The sequence below is a fragment of the Fistularia commersonii genome, chromosome 27 (genome assembly GCF_037954325.1).
Source record: "Fistularia commersonii isolate RoL2024-O1a breed Wild chromosome 27, RoL_Fcom_v1.0, whole genome shotgun sequence".
Classification (NCBI taxonomy): Eukaryota; Metazoa; Chordata; class Actinopteri; order Syngnathiformes; family Fistulariidae; genus Fistularia; species Fistularia commersonii.
The window spans coordinates 628,561-648,517 of record NC_141310.1 but is presented as its reverse complement, the minus strand read 5'-3'; the positions used below and the strand labels follow the sequence as shown (position 1 = coordinate 648,517).

The 19,957-nt window shown below is 46.4% G+C and overlaps 1 protein-coding gene across 1 annotated transcript in view; it reads right to left on the bottom strand.

The window, feature by feature from the left end:
- Nucleotides 1-19,957, bottom strand: part of itfg1 (integrin alpha FG-GAP repeat containing 1) — a 71,726-nt gene that overhangs the window by 17,064 nt on the left and 34,705 nt on the right. Inside the window, exons 11-12 of the mRNA XM_086174841.1 lie at nt 11,676-11,826; nt 10,564-10,672 (exon numbers count right to left, since the gene is read on the bottom strand). Coding sequence (XP_086030967.1) covers nt 10,564-10,672; nt 11,676-11,826 — 260 coding nt within the window. The remainder of the gene's footprint in view (nt 1-10,563; nt 10,673-11,675; nt 11,827-19,957) is intronic.

Below are 19,957 nucleotides of genomic sequence, written 5' to 3'. Positions count from 1 at the left end.
TGTGGTGGACAACCTCGACCCAGATTCCAAAGCATCCAACCTTGAGAACCAGCATTTGTTTGTCCCACATTAACACGAGCCCCTGAAGGCCACATAAGACATATTTAAAGACTCCCCCAGACAGGGAGTGGAATTGCTGCTTCTCCTGGCCAAAGGTTGAGGTTGTTGAGTCAGTATTCCTCCACGTAGCATCTGAGAAGTAAAATACCTACTTTCAGTTTGATCTGCAACCTTAGAATCCCTGTCTGTTAGGATTTGGAGTTAATTATTTTAACCTCTGAGCTTGAAATTAAACCAGACCACGGCAGTGTATTGTTTTCCCCGTGGGTTCCACCCTGATGTCCACAGTCAAGGCTGAGAGCCCTGCAGTGCGGAGGGATTCAAGAAGGTGCTTTCACCTCCGCCAGGACCATCTGGAACCTGGTCTGAGGAACCTTGACCCCCAGGAACTTCCTCCAAACCACATCTTGTCCTAGATTGTCCATCTGTGCCTCCTTTCATTCCCTAAATGGCCTACTCTGAAAGAACTCTCCTTAGCTCCTCAGCTACTTGGGTAGAGACCTATAAAAAGCAACAACTGAACAAAGACAATTTTCATATTATTCACTTATTCATATCTTTACGGCATGGGCCGGGGTTTGACTTGGACGGTTCATCTGTCAATGATCCAACCATTCCCCCACTGACACATAGGACCAACTATTAGTCATCACTGAAGCTGCCTACTGCAGAGCCAAACAGGAGACTATGGAGAGAACCAAGTAGCCAGAACCCAGTGTGTCAGAAAGCATCATGGTTTCTGTCAAAGTGCTGCAAATATTAAATACTACGTAGACACCCCAAACCTCCTGGGTTGGTGCAGAGGCTTGGTATTGGCTCCCGTTTTGACAGACGGGGAGCTTCAGAGGTAGTGCTGGTGAGGGGCAGCAGAAGTCCTGCATGCTCGTCGGCAGCGCCCCTTGGTGCAAAAAGATTCAGCTTCTTCGTCATATCGAAGTCAGAAAGCTTTGACAGGGAACACCAAGGGCCAACAGGAAATGTTTGTGCTTCTGTCTTCTTTGTATGTTGAAGTGGGGGTGAATTTACAGCCTCTGGTTAAACCCGCCTCCTCCTCTCCATCCTTAGGACCATAGAATCCCACTCAAAGACGCTATGCTAATCTGGTTCTCTTCTGAAGTGAACGGAAAGAGCAAATAAGAGACAAAAAAGTGATGAGGGGGTGAGACTGAGGCGCCGGACTAAAATGGTGGCTGGAGAGGCGGTGGTGAGGAAGGAGAGGAAGCAGAAAAGCCCCCAGATGTTTCTTCGAGCAGCTAATCTGCATCCTAATAAGTGAGCAGGAAGTTAATCAGCTTGTACAGTTCAGCCTGTCAGTCACACACACACACACACACACACACACACACACACACACACACACACACACACACACACACACACACACACACACACACACACACACACACACACCAATACCCATGGTTTCCTCCCTCCTTCCAGTTCTGGACCTGTAGGACTCCTCCCAGCTCGGCAGTAATCGCCCACCCATCTGTTAGCCCCAAAACACTTGGAGCTAAACAGACAAGGGGAACAAAAACCCCAGATTTGTGCAGGATTTAAGTGTCCAGCTTTTTTGTTCCTGTAAACCCCCAAAATAGGACACTTTTAATTGAGTTTTTCCGAGTCATACAGATGGGTATGCAATAAATGTGTAAAAAACCCTTAATGATCCTTCTTGCCGAGGGTTTTATTGGATCAGATTGATAGAAACATGGCAAGAGAGCGTCCACTTTACAGTAAAAAGCTCCGCTACACGGCTGCGCTAACTGTTATTTTCGTCCCCGATCATCCTCGGCTATGATTTTCTAGATCAATCGATTGGTTGTTTGGTTCCTGACTTGTCAAAGAGATGCTGGATAAACCGTCCATTGTGGTTTCCGGAAACCCAAGGTAACATCATCAGAACTGTTGGTGGTTCCCTGAAGATATCCAGATTTCCGACTCAGAGACGGTGGGAAGGCTCAATCGTTCTGGATAGATAGGTTTATAAAAGCTCAGTTCAGGATGTGTTAAGCTCCTAAATATCATGTTATTTGTGACCATAAATCCAAGAACTAATGTTCTGTGAGGCGGAGACTTCAAACTCACCGGGACTTTAATGAGAACATGGCTGTGGGGTAGAGCTTCCCGTGTCCCCTCGGGCCTATCCGTCTGGGGCCTGAAACTCTGATATTGCCCTGATGGTGACGAATGGACCTTTTCACAAAGGTCCAAGCATGGTTGATATTCTTTCTGGTCTGAAGAATTTCAGAATGCTGAGCAAGAAGAAGGCAGATCATTGCAGGAGGCTGGGCTGTTTTCTGATGTCAATCATGCAGAAGATTTGGCTCTGGGGAAAAGACACCTCAAACCCTGATTGGAAACCAACAGATGTTCAGAGGGAACAATGGGGATACATTATCCACCAGTCCCTTCAAGACAGGTTTCATTGTGGGCTTAGAGCATGTGTGTCAAACTCAAGGCGCGCGGGCCACATCCAGCCCGTCGTGTAATCATATTAGGCCCGCGAGATCATTTTACATTATCGTTATTGATTGCTCGTCAATATGAAGTGCTGATTACACAATACCACACAATACTACAGATCCCATAATGCAACACTTCAGCTGGCTTTTCCCACAACTCCAATTTGCGCGTTACAGAGGAAATAATGGACATTCATTCGATGCACGAGACAACAAAAGACATTTTTGAAAAGGTAAGCCACTGCAACTGACATGTAACGACCCCCGAACAAACTTATTGGACTTACAACTGATAGAGCACCGGCTATGTGCAGTGGAAAAAGTGGACTAGTGGGAAGGATGCGAGTGAAGATGTAGGAGGAGAACTGTATTGGTGAGTTAACAGCATATCACTGCATCATACACCAGGAAGCACTATATGGCAAAGTCCTGAAGACGGATCATGTCATGAGCACTGTAACTCAAACCGTAAACTTTATCCAAGCATGAGAGTTAAATCACCGGCAGTGTCGGTCGTGTGTGCAGGAGATAGATTCAGTTTGCCCGGCATTCCTTATCATACAGAGGTGCGTTGGCTAAGTCGGGGAAAAGTTCTCAACAATTTTTGAGCTCAGAAACAAAATCAGTCAGTTAATGGACAGTAAAGGAAAAAACTCAACCATTTTGTGGGATGAAAAGTGGAAGTGCGAGTTGGCGTTTCTGGCTGACATAACAGCTCATCTTAACGCCTCAAATCTGCGGTCACCGCATGATCATTGACATGTGTGACGCAGTGAAGGCATTTCAAGTGAAGTTGATTTGTGGGAGACACAAATACAACAGCGCAACTTGCCTCACTTTCCCTGTTGCCAAGTAATGTCGAACCAAGTAGGCACAACGGTGTTCCCAAAAACGCACTTTGCCGATAAAGTGAGCTCTCTATGCGCTGAGTTTGCACTGCACTTTAGTGACTTTGAAGCACAAAAAAAGAGTTTTGACTTTCTTCGCAACCCATTTGCCATCGATGTGGAAACTGCACCTGTGCAGATTCAGATGGAACTGATTGAGCTTCAGTGTAATGGGACACTGACGGCAAAGTACGACACTACGGGGCCCGCACACTTCAGTCACTCCCTCCCCGCAGCAATGCCCCAGCTCCGTCGACATGCGACTCGAACCTTGTGCATGTTTGGTTGCACCTATCTGTGTGAGAAGCTCTTCTCAGTGATAAACATGAACAAAACAGCAGTCGTCTCACTGATTAGAACCTGCAGTCCATCCTGACAATCTCCACAACATGGGACCTCACACCAAACATAAGCCAACTTGTTTCCAAAAAAAGATGCCAGGTGTCCGGCTGCGATCAGATGACAAAAAAGCAAAGAAAACTGAATGATTTGATTTGTTATTGATGAAAAGCAAACATTTTATGCATATTTCCAGGCTTATATTTACATTTCTAACGTATAATTTTGACATTAGATATTTTTATCTAAAGCAAATCTTTTGGGATATTTAAAAGTTTGTTTTTTATGTAGATTGACATAGAAGCAAAGGAATTTGAATGCTATTTTGATGTTTAGTTGGTCTAACTTGTATAATTTAACAGGTTCTTTTCTTATGGAGAGCCAAATATTAAATACAGATTACTTAAGTTTAAATTTATTCCAGAATAATATTTCTGTCTGTTTTTATTCATATTTATATTACAAAAACATTTAGTTTTTATGTTTATCCTGTTTGGCCCATGACCTAAAGCAGGGGTGGGCAATTATTTTGGCTGGTGGGCCGCATGTCTTATTTCCTTTTTATGCGCGGGCCAACTCGGTACCATGTAAATCGAACAAAATGAAAATTTCATTTTAATTATTTAAATTTTTTGGCATTTCATTTCTTTTTTTACTTTAAAATCATGAATGATCATATAAATGTACTGACATTATTTTATATGTAATCATCCATACAAAATTAAACAAAGGGGAAAATAAGGAGTTTCTAAATTCAATATTGATTGAAAATACTTCTTAAAATACCGTATTTTCACGACCATAAGGTGCACATAAAAGTCAAAGATTTTCTTCAAAACGTGCGGTGCGCCCTATCGCTCAGTGCGCCTTGTGTGTGTGTGTGTGTTGTTGTAAGGCGGACGTAGTAGAGAACACAGTGAGAACGTTAAAGGGGGAAGTGTTGGCGTGGATTGTACGGTATATAAAAACGCGGGTAAGGAGACCAGGTGTTTTTTCCACGCATCACCATCGCTGTTGACCTGTGACTATGCGTGACCATCTCACAGCCGATGTGAAAAAACAAGTGAAGCAAACGAACTCTGAGCTTGCTATCATTCCGGGCCGGAACCGGACGTTCAAAGTAAGGCTGCGAGCGGCGTGGGAGTGATGGATGACCGATGGACACCACTCTTTTACGAAGAGTGGAAGACAGCGCCGGGCGAGTTACGCCACAATTTGCGAATGGATTGTAGAATGGATTGCTTGGGCTAACATGTCTGCTGGCGCTGTTGTTCAAGCTTTCGCAAAAGCCGGCACCATTTCCGAGGAGCCGCACGGCACGGAAAGTGACTCTGACAGTGAAGAAAGTATGTTTGATGGAGATTTAGCGCAGATGTTCAAATCAGAAACCGAGGATGAAGACTTCAATGGGTTTGATTGATGAGTTACTACTTTGTAATCAATACTTAAATAAAGCACAACCAAACTCAGTTTTGCTCCCGCTCTATTTTTAAATACGCACACTCGTATGCGTGTGTGTGTGTGTGTGTGTGTGTGCGCGTGTGTGTGTGTTGTTGTTGTTGCTGTTGTTGTAAGGCGGAAGTAGTAGAGGACACCATGAGAACGTTAAAGGGGGAAGCGTGGCCGTGGATTGTATATAAAACCCGCGCCCTATCATTTGGTACGCCTTATGTGTGTGTTAAATACAATAATGGCACACATAACCGAGATTGCGCCTTTTAGTAAGGTGCGCCTTATGGTCGTGAAAATACGGTATTAAAAGAAAATAGTTTGGCGGGCCGTATAAAAAAGGTAAACGTGGATTATAAAAAAGGTAAAACGTGGCCCGCGGGCCGTAAAATGCCCTGGTCTGACCTAAAGTGTGTTTTGAATTTTTGCCCCCTTGCAATTGAGTTTGACACCCCTGGCGTAGAGCAACCAAGTTTGGATCCATGAAGGTCCATGTTGCAAAGGCTGGAGAACAGGGTCAACACGCATTTACTTCTTTGGTTAATCTATGAAACAAGGGACCACAAATTTCATATGTTTCCTTTGTTTTCAAAGCTACTTGGCGTTCAAACTGGTGAATCCTGCCAGAAGAGGGGCTCACACCTGCACCTGAATAATGTTTGCTGCCACGGCAACGGAGGTGAGAGTTCTGATGGGATGCGGCAGCAGCAGACCAACAGCGAATAAGGATATGAAGTCACAGCTCTGCAGGCTTCGGGTCGGCACCACGTGAGAAGCCTGGCAGGAGCCCTGGACCTCCTGCAGGATCCGAAACAATCCGCCGCTGTCTGAGGTCAATATGTTAGGGATTTGAAGCCACAAGGTCCACCAGCACCATAGCAACACCAACACACACCCACTCACACACACACCCACAAACGCGCAAACACGCAGTCCTTTAATGGAGGATTCAAGAACGCCATCTGCGTAAAACACAATTCCATGATCTAGACAATGCGGCATGAAGGTACGTGCCGAAGGCAGCGCGGAGTTGGAACACACAGACACAGACACACAGACACACACACATACACACACACACCTCCAAGCTATCAAAGTGAGGCACTATCAGTTGCGCTATCAGAGGAGAACAGTAAATAAATAATTCACCCTGGAGGTGGTGTGTGTGTGCATATGTGTGTGTGGAGGGGTGTACGGGGCCATTAGGCTGCGTTTGAGAGGAATGAAATCGTCGACAGGGCGCGGCAGCTGACAGACGTGTTTTTATTTCCCTTGTTTGCCTGCGAGTGTGTTGTCGTCTAAATGTGGAAAATGCCAGAGCGAAATGTTTACAGTTGGAAACATAAATGAGCGAAGTTGAGTAAAGATAAGAGGCGAGCCAGCTGACAGCCTGCGCTGTGCGCACCACGTGCGTGCACATGCGCGTGATTGATGTGCTGCAGTGAGATAAACAGGGATCAGCAAAAGAGATGGAGCAGGAGGGAAGATGGGTGAAGGTCACGGCACTAGGTGTGGAACGGCACTCCAACTGTCCAGCTTCCTCATCAGCAGTAGTGTTAAGGAGTAGGAGGTCCAAATGCCCTCTCTGACTAAAAGTTAGATGATTCAAAGAACGCAGATCTTAGACCCATCCAGGACAACCCTCTCAGTTTTGACCACAATGTGGATGAGCACCGTCAGCATCGCACTCAGAAAAAAATCACCATGAGGAACAGGATGGGGAGATACCACAGTGCTCATGGTCAGCATGGCGGGAATGAAAACTATCAGATAGGTCCATCAGAGGGACAGCACCTGTTAGATGTTTTGGAGATAAGGCCAGACTGAGCTAGTTTGGGATAGTGTCTATATTGGTAGAAGGAGGTCTAGGAAGACCAAAGAGAAGATTTATGGATGCGCTGCTTTGCCATGTGAAGAACCCTATTAGCCACTGGTTAACTGCAGTTATTCTGGCCAAAATGTTGATGTTCTTCTGTGAGCGATAGAAACCCCTCTGTGGCTCAGCAGGCCAGAAGAAGGTTGGACCAGCATGAAACTAGTATGTGGTAATGGACATGGCTTATGAGCGCCACTTGAAAATGGGATTTACTCTCAGTGATTATGACATTAGTTAGTACACTTAAAAGCATATGATTTGACGAAAGTTGAAACTGAGGGAATTTTGACTGCCTTCATACTAAAAATCCGATTGACTCCATCAACAGATCATCCTGCCTGGAGCTGAGAAGGAGCTGCTTGTCAGTGGGAATCTAATTTCCAGTCACTGATCCATAAATTCACAATCAATCCACTCAATAATTCCTGGAGGTCAATCATTTAATTACAACCTAATGAGTCTGCTAGGTGACGCTTGCTTTTAATCAAGATCCAAGGTCACCTGAGGAGAGGGTCACGTCTTCAGGACGCCGACCGTTTCAAGTACTTCTGAGTCTTTTCACTTTATTATCTATCGAGAGTTATGCTTTTTACAAACACATGTTAAAGGACAGATGTCTGGTGATGTCTTCAGGCGTTATGCAGGGAAATTAAACCAGCAGCTGGACGTGAAATCAGACCTGACGAGAGGGTCCCAAACTGTCTAAGGTCCAGACATTCCCCCTGCAGCTAGCCATCACATTAACCAAATGATCTGATTAGCTTTATCCTGTTTCCCACATACATGTATTTCTATATCTGCAGGCTGTTTCTGTAACTGGTAAGAATAAAGTCCTGTTTATTCCAGTTTGTCATTTTACTCCGTGAGCGGCTGAATCTTAATGAGTTCATTAGTATGCCAGTAATTAAGGCTCGTCCCGGCTCCTCAGTCTCAGGCTGAATAACGACAGGGAGATTAAACACTGGCCGCCGCTCTACCTTCTACGCCAGGACCAAACTGCCAACACTCTCCCCCCCAAAAAACAGGGCTAAACTCATGAATATGACAGGAATCTTTCTTTGTCCTGTGGCGCCGTCATGGATACAACCTGAGAGAAAACGAGCATGCTGAAGAAATAGTGTTGTGAAGCTGGTGGCTGTGGTAACATTGAGAGGAACTAGCCACACATTCACTTCGGTGTCTGTTTTCTAAAAAGACGAGCGGGAGGAGCTTAGATGGTCGCAGGGAGTGGCCTTCTGCACCGAGACCACACCACAGGTGTCTTCCTCTGACTAGCTACCCTCTTCAATACTCAAACGATGACACCTGAAGATGCTAGCTAGCTTAATATATCTGATGAACTACTCTCCTCCAGTTCTAAAGCAAATACGCGATGTGCCATGTCCGATGTCATGAAATGCTGGATGATTGACAGCTGATGCTTCCGTGATAAGCCCTGCCTCTCAAACAGTCTCACTGAGTTATAGCTCCACCCCCTGACCCTGTGCGCAGGATTAGCAGTGCATAAAACCTGAAGGTTTTGCTGTTTCTTCCAACTAGCTGAGGGCTACCTAGCTGGAATCAACACCTAGTGTTGATGGTGTGTGTGTGTGTGTGTGCATGGATGTAGCGTGTGTGTGTGCATGTGAGAGCACGAGCACACAAAACAACAACTGATCGCATACTACATAGAAGAAAAAAGGGCTCGTTTCGCTCCTAATGAGCCAAGCAGAGAGACAGATTAAACCTCTGCTATTTTTTACCTTCCTCAAATGTCAATAGGTGCCGGCGCTGCGCAGACGGTTTGACTTCAAACCAACTGGTCTCGATTTGAGCTCAAACGTTGCTAAAGGAAAAAAAATCTATTAACTGAGAGGAAAACAGCATCAAGCCAAAAATACAGAACGTTCTTTCCGGGAAACCAGAACTGCTGCTGCAGTTTGAAAGGAGTCTGAGAGGCGACAGAATTAACACGTGGCGCCAAGAACACACAAACCCACACATGCACACACACACGGACTCACACTGAGTGTTTACATCGGCATCTGCATCATCCTGACACGTCAGGAGGCGGCAGACGGGCGAGATTGACGGGCTGTTTGGAGGCAGCGGCACCGTACTGAGAGAACCGATACCGGTCAGGAAGAGCAGAGAAAACCCTTGGTTATCTGTCAGTGAAAGGTGGTTTGCCAGACAGAGGAAGAGGAGACAATCGCTTTGAGATCTATCAAGCAAAGCAGGAGGAGCGAGCAGATAAAGATCCACCTCAGACTGAGGTGGGACTTTGCTCTGTAGGTTGTTAGGCTACAAACATCGTCAGGCGGAATAGAATTGGTGGTTTTGCTCATTTTAGGTTTGAACTGGAAACAGCTCGTGGTCTAGAACAGTATTCCCCAACCTTTTTTGTATCAGGGACCAATTCTATGCATTTTTTTTTTTTCTGTGGACCAGCTAGATGCAGGGGTTCAAATAATAAAAAATTTTGTCAGTTAACAGTACTTAATCTAAATACATCGATTACACTTTATACTAGGTAATTACAATAACTTTGCTTTATACTATCAATTCACCATAATGTAGAGTCAGTGTGAGCCCTGGGCTTGTTTCCCTGCAACTAGTCGGTCCCATTTCGGGGTGATGGGAGACAGTGACACTCAAATTGTGTTACTGTACGTATATCCAGTCTACTCTGCTAGCTTGTGGTAACTTATGTGTGAAATGGCGCAACAGAGTTAAGTGCGGCAGTCAGGCGATGATCCAAAATAAGATCCGAAAGGTCTAATGGAAAAAACTATCATTTGTACCAAGGAAGACTTTGTTTGCAGCCCAGTACCAAATGATCCATGGGCCAGTACTGGTCCGGAGAATGGGGGTTGGGGACCACTTGTCTACAAGTGGTTAGCACTTGGTCAGCTTCTTCTCACTTCATCCAGATTTGTTAAAATAATGAATAAATCAGCTTCCTGTTGAAATTCAAATAACCTTACTGACAAAGTGCAGGTTGTTTACAATGTCTAGGAGGCGGAGTCAAACAGGGTTTAACCCTGGCAGACATTAAACAATTCAGAGCCTTACTGACTGATTTTGGACTGTGGGAGGAAGAAGGGAGAACCTGGACAGAACATAAACTGAGAACCCGGTCCGCCACCTGACAAGAACCTGTAACCATCTCTCCTTGAGTTCACAGCCTCTGACCCTCAAACTGGGGATTCTACACTGAAAGAATGGCAGTGGTAAAAGGCTAGTGAGCTGCAGGTGTTTATGTTTTGGCTCCAGAGCTAAACGCCACAATGTCTCCGGCAGAGGAGGAACGTGGCTCGGGGCTAAAAATAGCACTCCTAATGATAGATAACAGTCGTGACCATCTGCTTTCCCCATCCGGCTGCCGACTGGGGGTTCCTACACCAGGATGAGACAGAGCCTGAGGCACCGCCTCCCCGACCAGCTCCTCTGTCATTTCACAGCAGGAGAGGGAAAGAAACCCAGGGGACGGGGGGAGAGAACTCACCCATCACTTTAACGAAGTAGGCGTCGGCTTCGTAGTTGTTCTTCAAAGCGTGGATGATCAAGTCCTTCCTGCCATCCGCCTGGCTCAGAACCAGCATGTCCAAGATCCCCTACAGTGGAACACAGGCAGGGAGATAAGGAACAACGGGCGGAACGCTGTCTGAATGCGTCTCTTCTGATGTACATTTTTATCCCTCTAACACACTGGGTGACTGATCCAGCACTATCATCCCATCATCTCCCTCTTCTCTCTCATTTCAAACACACACATTTTGAGACAGAACCCACAGACAGACATTAGCCGCAATAATTAATTCTGATAACATGCTGCATCTATTGAAATTAAGTTACTGTACTGACTGTGGTCGAGTGGGAGGCAGTGTGTGTGTGGTTGGGTGTGTGCCCGTGCGTGTGTGACTGCCTGGGGGGTCTACGTCACAGGATGGACCCGCCTGCAGCTTTATCAGGAAAAGCTTGATGGGACCTTCCATGAGGTTCCCGGTAACCACAGCAACAGTAAGGACACCGGTCACCCAACAAACAACAGGCTTCTTCGTGAGACAGCTGGTTCTGCATTAGCTGTTATACCCCGCCTTTTTTTTAAAGCCCATTTGCACTTTCTCTCTTAAAAGATCTGTAAGGAGTACAAGCTGCACCAGGAATACTAGGGGCACAAGAAGTAGCAGAAGTACCAGGAGCACCAGGAATCCCAAAGGCACCAGAGGCACCTGGAGTAAATAATTTAATCTTTATTAATCCCCTTGGGGAAATTTGTTCTCCGCAGTGAACCCATCATAGATGAACCATGAGCAGTAGGCTGCCGTCCACCAGCGCCAGGGGAGCAGATAGGGGTTCAGCGTCTTGCTAAACAACATTTAAACAAACTAGGAGGAACCGGGAATTGAACCAGGAATGTTCAGTGCTCTACCTCCTGCGCCACGCTGCAAATTAAAATAGTAACTTAATTTTCAAATGAATTATTATGACTTACTATTAACATCATGTTATCACAGTACAAAAATTCTTATGACATATTACTATAATAACATATCGAATTTTGAAAAAAAAAGTAAAAACTGAAGAACTGGACCATGTTCCGGAAAGCCTACTCACATCCTCGTAGATGTCGAAGAAGGTGGCCATGATTGCGTTGGGGATGGCTGCCAAGTCAGCCTGGTCCCAGTGGACGCGAAACATCCTGCCGACGTTGTGGCAGCTGGCGTTGTTGCAGGGGACGTTCTCCAGGAGGAAGGCCTGCTGCCCGCTGTGGACGTAGTCAGAGGAACCACACGTCAGTTCGCATAACCCAAGACAGCATCAATCAAGTGTCCAGTTAGAGAGAAAGGGAGATGGTCAGCCGACCAGACGCAGACGTTCTTTTCAGTCTGTTTCCGTTCCTTGTGAAGGGGAACGTTCTCCGACAACCGAAACCTCTGTAGTTTAATCTGCTTCTTCACATCCCAACCTGCAGGAGGTCCCCCACAGCACTAAAACCAACAGCGGGATCCACGGGAAAAGCAACTAAGGAACCTGACAGTGTTCTCACATGGTTTCTCCACGTGTTCATGCGGCAGGACCTTCAATCCTCAGCGGCGTTTTATTATTCCGCGGCTGAATCTGGGAGAGAAGGTCAATACTCACAAGTAATTACACGGGATCCTTCAATGGTGGTTTTGAGTGGCGGGAGTCTTGAACGCGCCATAATCAATCATTTATAGATCCCGTATCGACTTGCGCTTCTAACACAGCTGAGAATTTCAGAGTCAGTCTAACACACCTGAGTAATTCTGGAGGCAGGAGCTGTCCAGCAGAGGAGGATGGAGAAGAACAGGCTATCACAGTAAGAACCAGAAAACACTGAATCATGTTTTGTGTTGTGTGACACAGAAGTCTGAAGTCTGAAGCGTCGAGAGACTCTTCAGCTGTCTCCGGGTCAAAGAATGACATTAAGATGTCCATATGTTACAAAAAATATAATATACTCATAAAGCTGCAAGTGTTTTAAGTCAAATCTGATCCAGTGCTGGACGGCATTCTACAGGTGACTCTTCAGGTTTCTGAGGGTTTACAAAAACGGTAGAAAAACTAAATAGAGTCAGTACGCGATGGTTTTTTTCATAATATAAATACAAGAAGGCGCTACTGGTGCAGCAGGGGGAGCCTGTTTACCTCCCATCTAAAAACAGCGTTTGTTCAGCTTTTTCCTCTTCAGGCTTGTAAACATCAACCACTGTGGAGGAAGACAAGATGTGATGAGACGTGAGAGGACAACATTTGACCCACAGAGGCCAGACGTGACGCGGCGAGCGGCGACAGCATGACCTGGCGCTGCCTATTCTCCCTCTTCTCTGAGCAGTGGGCTACGATTGGCTGACAAGCCAAGCCAATGATCACATGACTGCCGGCAGAAGCCAGAGGGTCAGAATGAGTGTTTGAGCAGCAACACTGAGCTGTAGAAGCTGTTCTACATCACAGGGTCAGGTTATCCTGGCGCTCGCCTGTTAACAGCAGGCTAATAGCACAACGCTAACCATATTCATGTAGACCAGCAGACAGGAAGAGGCTGGACAGACTGTTAAGGAAAAGCCAGCTCAGTCCTGGGTAGCTGGGCAGCATTGCATGTCGCTTTTCTACATAGGTTTGGACAGAACATTTCGAGGAACTATTCGGCTCGAATTTTATTCCAGGGAAACCTTTTAGCTTCACATCCTCCCAGGCAGTAAGAGACCCCAGTAGGGACACCAGCGTCTGCGATGTGCACCTTCAGCCGGACAAACCAGCGAAGAAGAAGAGGAAGATGAAAGAGACAACATGGAGTTGGAAGCTACCACTGCTTCTGTCCGTAGTTGCAATAAAACTAGTTTTGAATAGTTCTAAAAAGGCAATAAGTTTCTGGTAATGGGTGGGGCTCCTGAGTTCCACCAATCATCTACATCATATGAGTTCCTATGGAACTGTCAAATGACCCTGCCTCAAGCTAAGATGGTTCGAGGAGCTGAGATCCATGGGTTCCTGTGCTGTCCCAGTGCACCCAAAAACTGTGTAGTTCCAGAAAAGGTTCTAGGAAGTGCCCAGGTTTCAGATTCATTCAGTTTCATTATCAGTTCCTGCCTGATAATGTTGACCCAGGTTTCTTAGTTTGACATGTGTATGTCTGTGCTTGTGTTTTATGTTCCTTTTTTCCTGTGCATGTGTATATATGTGCGTGTGTGTGGGTGAGTTTTTACGTGTGTGTGTTGGTGTCTTATGCATGTTTGCGTATATGTGTGTGCGTGTGTTTTATGCGTGTGTGTATGATTGTGTTACTGTCCACTGCAGTAACACAATCATACATGTTTGGTTCAAGATTGGGAAACTTCCTTTCCTTCTTCTTCCACAACTGACTATCTCATCCTCTCTAAATTGAACAATAAAACTTTATTAGAATATATTAGAGAACAGGAACTCTAGACAGAGAGTTTTATTATCTTATTATGGAATGTTCGTTTATTGTGGCTTCCCACATTGGCATGTGTGTTATTATACGGGTGTCTGTGTGTGTGTGCCTCTGTGTGTGTGTGTGTGTGTGCGTGTGTGTGCGTGTGCGTGTGTGTGTGTGTGTGTGTGTGTGTGTTTGAGCATGTGTGTGCATGTTTATCTGTGGGTATGTAGCTCAGGGTTTCAATAATTGTATGGTCTGTGTGTGGCGTCTGCAGGGAGTCTTCACCATTCTTCCTTCCAGCCTCCTTCACTCTAATTGGTCTCCCGAGGGCCGGCTGGCTGGAGGGAAGTGGATCGGCTGATCCAGCACCCGCCTCCTCCTCATCCTTCTCCAGCAGCCGCCTCCTCCTTCTTGACCTCTGCCACCTTCTTCCCCTTTATCAGCCTCCATCTCCTCATCTATCTCAACCATCCCTCCCCTCCTCCTTCACCTCTTTTGCCTCAATGGGCCAGCTCCGGCCTCACCGTGTGCCTCCTCTCACGACTTTGGTTTATTTTCTGTGTAGATTTGTTTTTCGGGGTCTTTTCTCCTCATTTCTTCTAAGATTTAAAGATAGTTTCTGTCCCTCAACTCTGCTGAATCCCATATTCTTCCAACCAAACACTAAGAAGATCTGACTAATCTGGAGCGTGTAACCGGGCACCGGAGAAACAAAGGAAAGGAATAAAAACAAAGTAGGCAGCAGGATCTCTCCATCCCTAAACTCCCAAACCTATGTTATTGATCATCTCAAGGTTGTTTCTCATTCAAGAGTTTCCTGCTGACTATCCAGTTACCTTGTTGGAACAAACTTCGCCCTTTTCAGAGGGACCTTCCGTTTTTATGATTCAATTTGGTGAGGATAGCACTAACTCTGAGTGAGGTCTGCAAGTAAACCAGATAGACTCTGCCCAAAAACTTCTAAAGTTTTCTCTGACAGTCAACCCTCAGACGGGAAGTCAGCACTCAACCAAAAGCGGAAATAAAAGACGAGCAGCGACGTGGACCAGGCTAGACCGGATTATGCAGGATAATCCAGCTTTTCACTGAGTGAACCTGCTTTTCAGGAATTAAGGCAAGAATGCACATTCAATCCTGGCGGTGGCTGGACAGGACGCAGGGGATTAGAAGAATCCCAGCTCCTTTCAGGGTTTCCAAACAACAGGGACTATAACTACAACAGGTACTTTCAATGACGTAGTACAGATACTTCTATGTACAGAATGAGATCAAATAACAAGCTTGAAACAAGTACTTTCTAGAAAGCATTTAATGGGGAGACTTGCAAATCTGGGTTCTGCACCCGTGAGAGGCCCCGGAGAACTCCAGAGTAATTAGGGACCCAAACCTCGTGCCAAAAGATGGACAACACAGAGCGGCACTAACAAAGTCCCTGTCTCCGGGTTAGTGACCGACAGCCGGGGAGACAAAGATAGCTGGGGCGTTCAGCGAGGGATGGATGTGAGGCATCGCCTAGCAACCGCAGCTGCAGGGTTGGGGTGCATACCAACAGGCTGAGACAAACACACAGGCTCAGTTTTCGCATGCAACACTATAAAAACCACAACAACACTGAAGTAAACCCTGGCGCTGCCGCCACTTGGCTCGAAGGGGGCAGGGATGAACGCTTCGGAGGTTATAATTACAGTAGCTTGTGATTGGCTGAAAGGTGGAGAAAGGTCCTCAACAGGTTTTCTGCAACAAGAACCTGAGTCAACAGATAAGTCAACAGACGGAGACTCCTCCCCTGGAGTCGTCTCACTAATCCACTGTCGAACGAAGGCATTGTTTCCAAGGAGGAGGAACAGCACGATAAACCAGACGGCGCAGAAAGATGTCGGTATTGATGAGCGACACGCCACTACGGACCAGGCAGACATCTCCGGTGCCTCCTGCTTCTGCTGATTCCAGAGCCACGTGCCTTTCCAAGCCGACCCAGAGCTGGATGCGTTGCATCGCTGATGGAGGAAATGTGCCCGGCATCACCCAGGTGGAGGTCTTGCGAGGGAATCCCCAAGCACTGAGCAGTGCGATGTCAATAACTACAACCACTGCAGAACAAGAACCCATGGACGGAACGTGCATGTCTCCTCGTTCACATTCATTTTGTTCAGACACAAGTGAACAGGACCAGAAGTTTCCAGGAGGAACCATTGGTTGATGAGTCTTTTACGGACCTGCAGAAGGTCCAGCAGCCTTGACATTCCCTCAAGGCCTGTAATGTAAAAGCCTGTTTTAGTGGTCAGATATTCAAACGGATCGATTGATCTCTCGTCTCTGCTAGCATTTCCCAGGATTAGCGATCTGTCCCGCTAGCTAAAAACATAAGGAGCATTACGAGCCACCCCCTCATCAGCAAATTCAGCTAGTAAATGTGTAATAACAACCTTATAACAGCTGTGCACACATGAGTGGAATTCAAATCTGTCCAGTCGCATTTTGATGACGATGTTCAAAAGATGAACCAAAGTCCCAGAAGACAATCAGGGCCTTTTCTCTGTGCATCCTCCTCTGCCTCCTCCCCTCCCCGACACAAATAGAGCATAAACTCAACTCCTTGAAGAGCGCTAAACCCTTAACGAGGAAGATTTAATTGATTTTCAAAGTAAATGGCTGAGTGGCGATGGGAGCCATTATCTTTATGTTTAATGGAGGCGGGTTTGGTTTTTCTTTCACCCATGAGTATGTGTGTGTGTGTAAAGGGGGTGGGGGGCTATCTGACTGCAAGCCTGCATCCAGCTTTACTCAAGGGCACTTCGGCGATGGAACAATTTTCCTGATTCTCTATGAAACGACTCCGCCGTTGGAGCACACAATGTGATCTGATGAAAGAAAATAGACATAATCAAGGCCTCCTCAGCTCGTTAGCTCCTCAGCTCGTTAGCAGTCGGTGTGCAGCGACGACCTCGTCAGAATAAATACGAGCATAACGGAGTGGCGGGAATCCAAAAAAGTTTGGACGTTAAATAAAGCGTCAGTTCAACGGGAAGCAGCACCGCAGGGACTTTAAAACAAAGCTAAAACATTAATTCATCTCCTGAACAGGAGCTGGCGTCTCATTGGATGATGGCAATGATGAAGAAAGAGGTTCAGAGTAGTCAAAGATTGCAAAAAACACACACACACACAGACAAACACACCCTCTGCTGTGAATCCAGCGGCCAAAGTGCTGGCATGTCAATCGGTGACCACACGGTGGGCTGGTTTGTCTACCACCAATAGATCTGATTGATCCGACGCCCTGTCACGTGACGCAATCATTTTACTGCATGCACGAGATAAAGGCTGATTACAACTGTGTAATACATATGTAATTACATATGGGAGATGATAAGCTGCTCAGTGAACTGTTTGTTTGTGTGTGTGTGTGTGTGTGTGTGTGTGTGTGTGTGTGTGTGTGTGTGTGTGTGTGTGTGTGTGTCATGGGGGTTGAGGGTTCATTAAGTAATCAGATGGTCAGGAACAGCTGCTGGGATCAGACAACCACTGGCGCTGCTGAGGGTGGCATGTGATTGTTAGGGGTCATGTGCTTCTCAAGCTTTTGCAAAGATTTCTCTTGGATTACCTTGGCAACCCAGTGTAGCTGTAGACACATGTTGGCTGTCAATCATCAAACTCAGTTTCTTACCGCCACTAACCACCACACTCTGTAAAACGCCCATCGACCTCGTCAGCCTTTTCATACTGAAGTACTTCTCGTCAAACACACACACACACACACACACTACCATGCACACACACATATGCTTGCACACAGTTAATTATTCTGTCAGGCTGTTGATTCCACTTAATTTCAGCATTGGCTTCTCCCAGAAACCGCGTTGTTATTTGGATTTTTTTATTCCCCCCCATCCGTTCAAGAGGTAATTGGACACAGGTGATTGAATTAAAGGTCAGCACCTGGAATAGATGAGATTTATAAACATCCTGACGGAGACCCAATACGTTCTCGCTCCATCTAATGGAAGAGTCAAAGCTTCTGCACAGAGGAAAGAGGAATAATGTTACACAAGCACCATGGTGCGTCAATATTCAATATTGACTTGTGGGTTGGAGCTGTCATGAGGAGAGGGGCGGGGTATAACCTGGATCCCCTGTCAATATCAAACAGCCAAACATTCCTCCTTGCTTTTGGACTGTGGGCATTAAGAAGCGGAGCCTGGGGAAAAACCCATATAGGCCACGCTGGCGATGCCACTTCCAAAACAGGAAGTCAAGAGTGGCTGAGGTCATGTTGGTGGCAGTGGGGGGACCAGAAGGACTGCCTGTCCTCTGACCTGGACATGACATGGACATGACATGGACCCTCAGGACTGCACTCTCTGTGAACGTCAATGAAAATGGCAGTCTGGAGGGGTCCGCCCAACTGAAAAACGCTCATTTCAGAATCAGGAAGGAGGTAAACATGCTGGGAAGACTGGGGGTCTCGCCAGGTACTTGGGAGCGGCGGTCAGTGTTGCTTTCAAGGACTGTGTGGTATGTTTGCTCATATATCTGCTGCCTCAGTTATGCCTAGACATGACAACAATATTCAGCAATTTGGAAGAAGCAATGCCACTTAGGTAGCCTTAGGGTCCACTGGCAGGTTTTATCAAGCCCTTCAATACCTGGGTGGACAGTAAGAATCAGTGAAGCCAAGGAGGGATGGGCTTTTGGTCACAAAAGACACATTCAGACAAAAACCTCCAACAACTTAGACCTGGGTTCCTACAGGCAGTAAGAGGCCAGCATGACACAGTCGTCTATGACATGCACCTTCACATCCAGGCAAGAAGCAACCACCGTGGAAGAAGACTACATGGAAAACCCAGAGGTTATCTGGTTATGGGGCAGGCTTTGGAACTCCTGGAGTTCCCATTGAACCGTAGGAAGCCTCACAGCAGCTGAAGTCCATGGTCCATAGTTCCCCCACTGTCCCAATGCAGTGAAGGACTACTGTCTACAGTAGGACTACATGTTGTCTGGAACCACATTGAGTGGACGCCGTTTGGTCGTTCCAGACGTGATGGTTCTGAGGAGTGCCTGCTATGGAGTGGTGAATGTGGCCCACAGATGGGCCGAAGCGCTTCCATACCATCTTGACGCTTTAAATGCAAACCTTGTTCCCAGTAAGGAGCCTGAAATGTACACAAATCTTCTAAAGCACGACCCAACAATTGAACATACATCTGTCCATATGTGTCAAGGTGCAAGAATGTCCGGAACGTCCACCTGGAGGCTCTTGAACTGATCTAATCCATCCAGTCTCCCATCCCTCTATCTAATCCGGTGGATTATATGTGATTTTTGATGTGCCTTGGCAGAGCCGGTTGTATCATGTATTAATTAGTGTCATAAGTCAACAGATTATGGGTTCTGATCAGGAACCTTCACCAGGCGTCTACTAACCTTCCCTTTAATCCCGTGTCTTTTTCTACATCCCTCTATCCTCTTCCTTCTGCTGCTGACCGAGTTTAAAAAGCCGCCAGGGTCAGACGGTACCAAGAGAGAGAGAGCTCCGAGATAAAATGCCCGGCAGGATTACCGCGGTCAGGCTTAGAACAAGGCTGCAGCTACCAGGATTACAAAGAGTTAATCCCAGCCAGATTATACAGCCGCATTCAAATGGACGCACGGGTGTGAGTCTTTTGAAGCTCTTACACAACATCTTGGGGATTCTGACACTACTGTCCCTGGAACACAAACCCACACACACGTGCACACTCACACAATCAGTGCGCGTCCGCAATCACAGCCCTGACGTCCTCTGCTATCTTATCTTCATCTTTTAAGATAATCCATATAGGTCCTTCAACAAACTCATTGGCAGGCAGGCAGGCATGCACGCGCGCACTTGTACACACACACAATCAGTTTAAGGGCCTTATCGGTCGCCACATCTGAACACTGAAGAACACGCTCACCTCAGCTGCGTCCACTGCAACGTCAGAGGAGA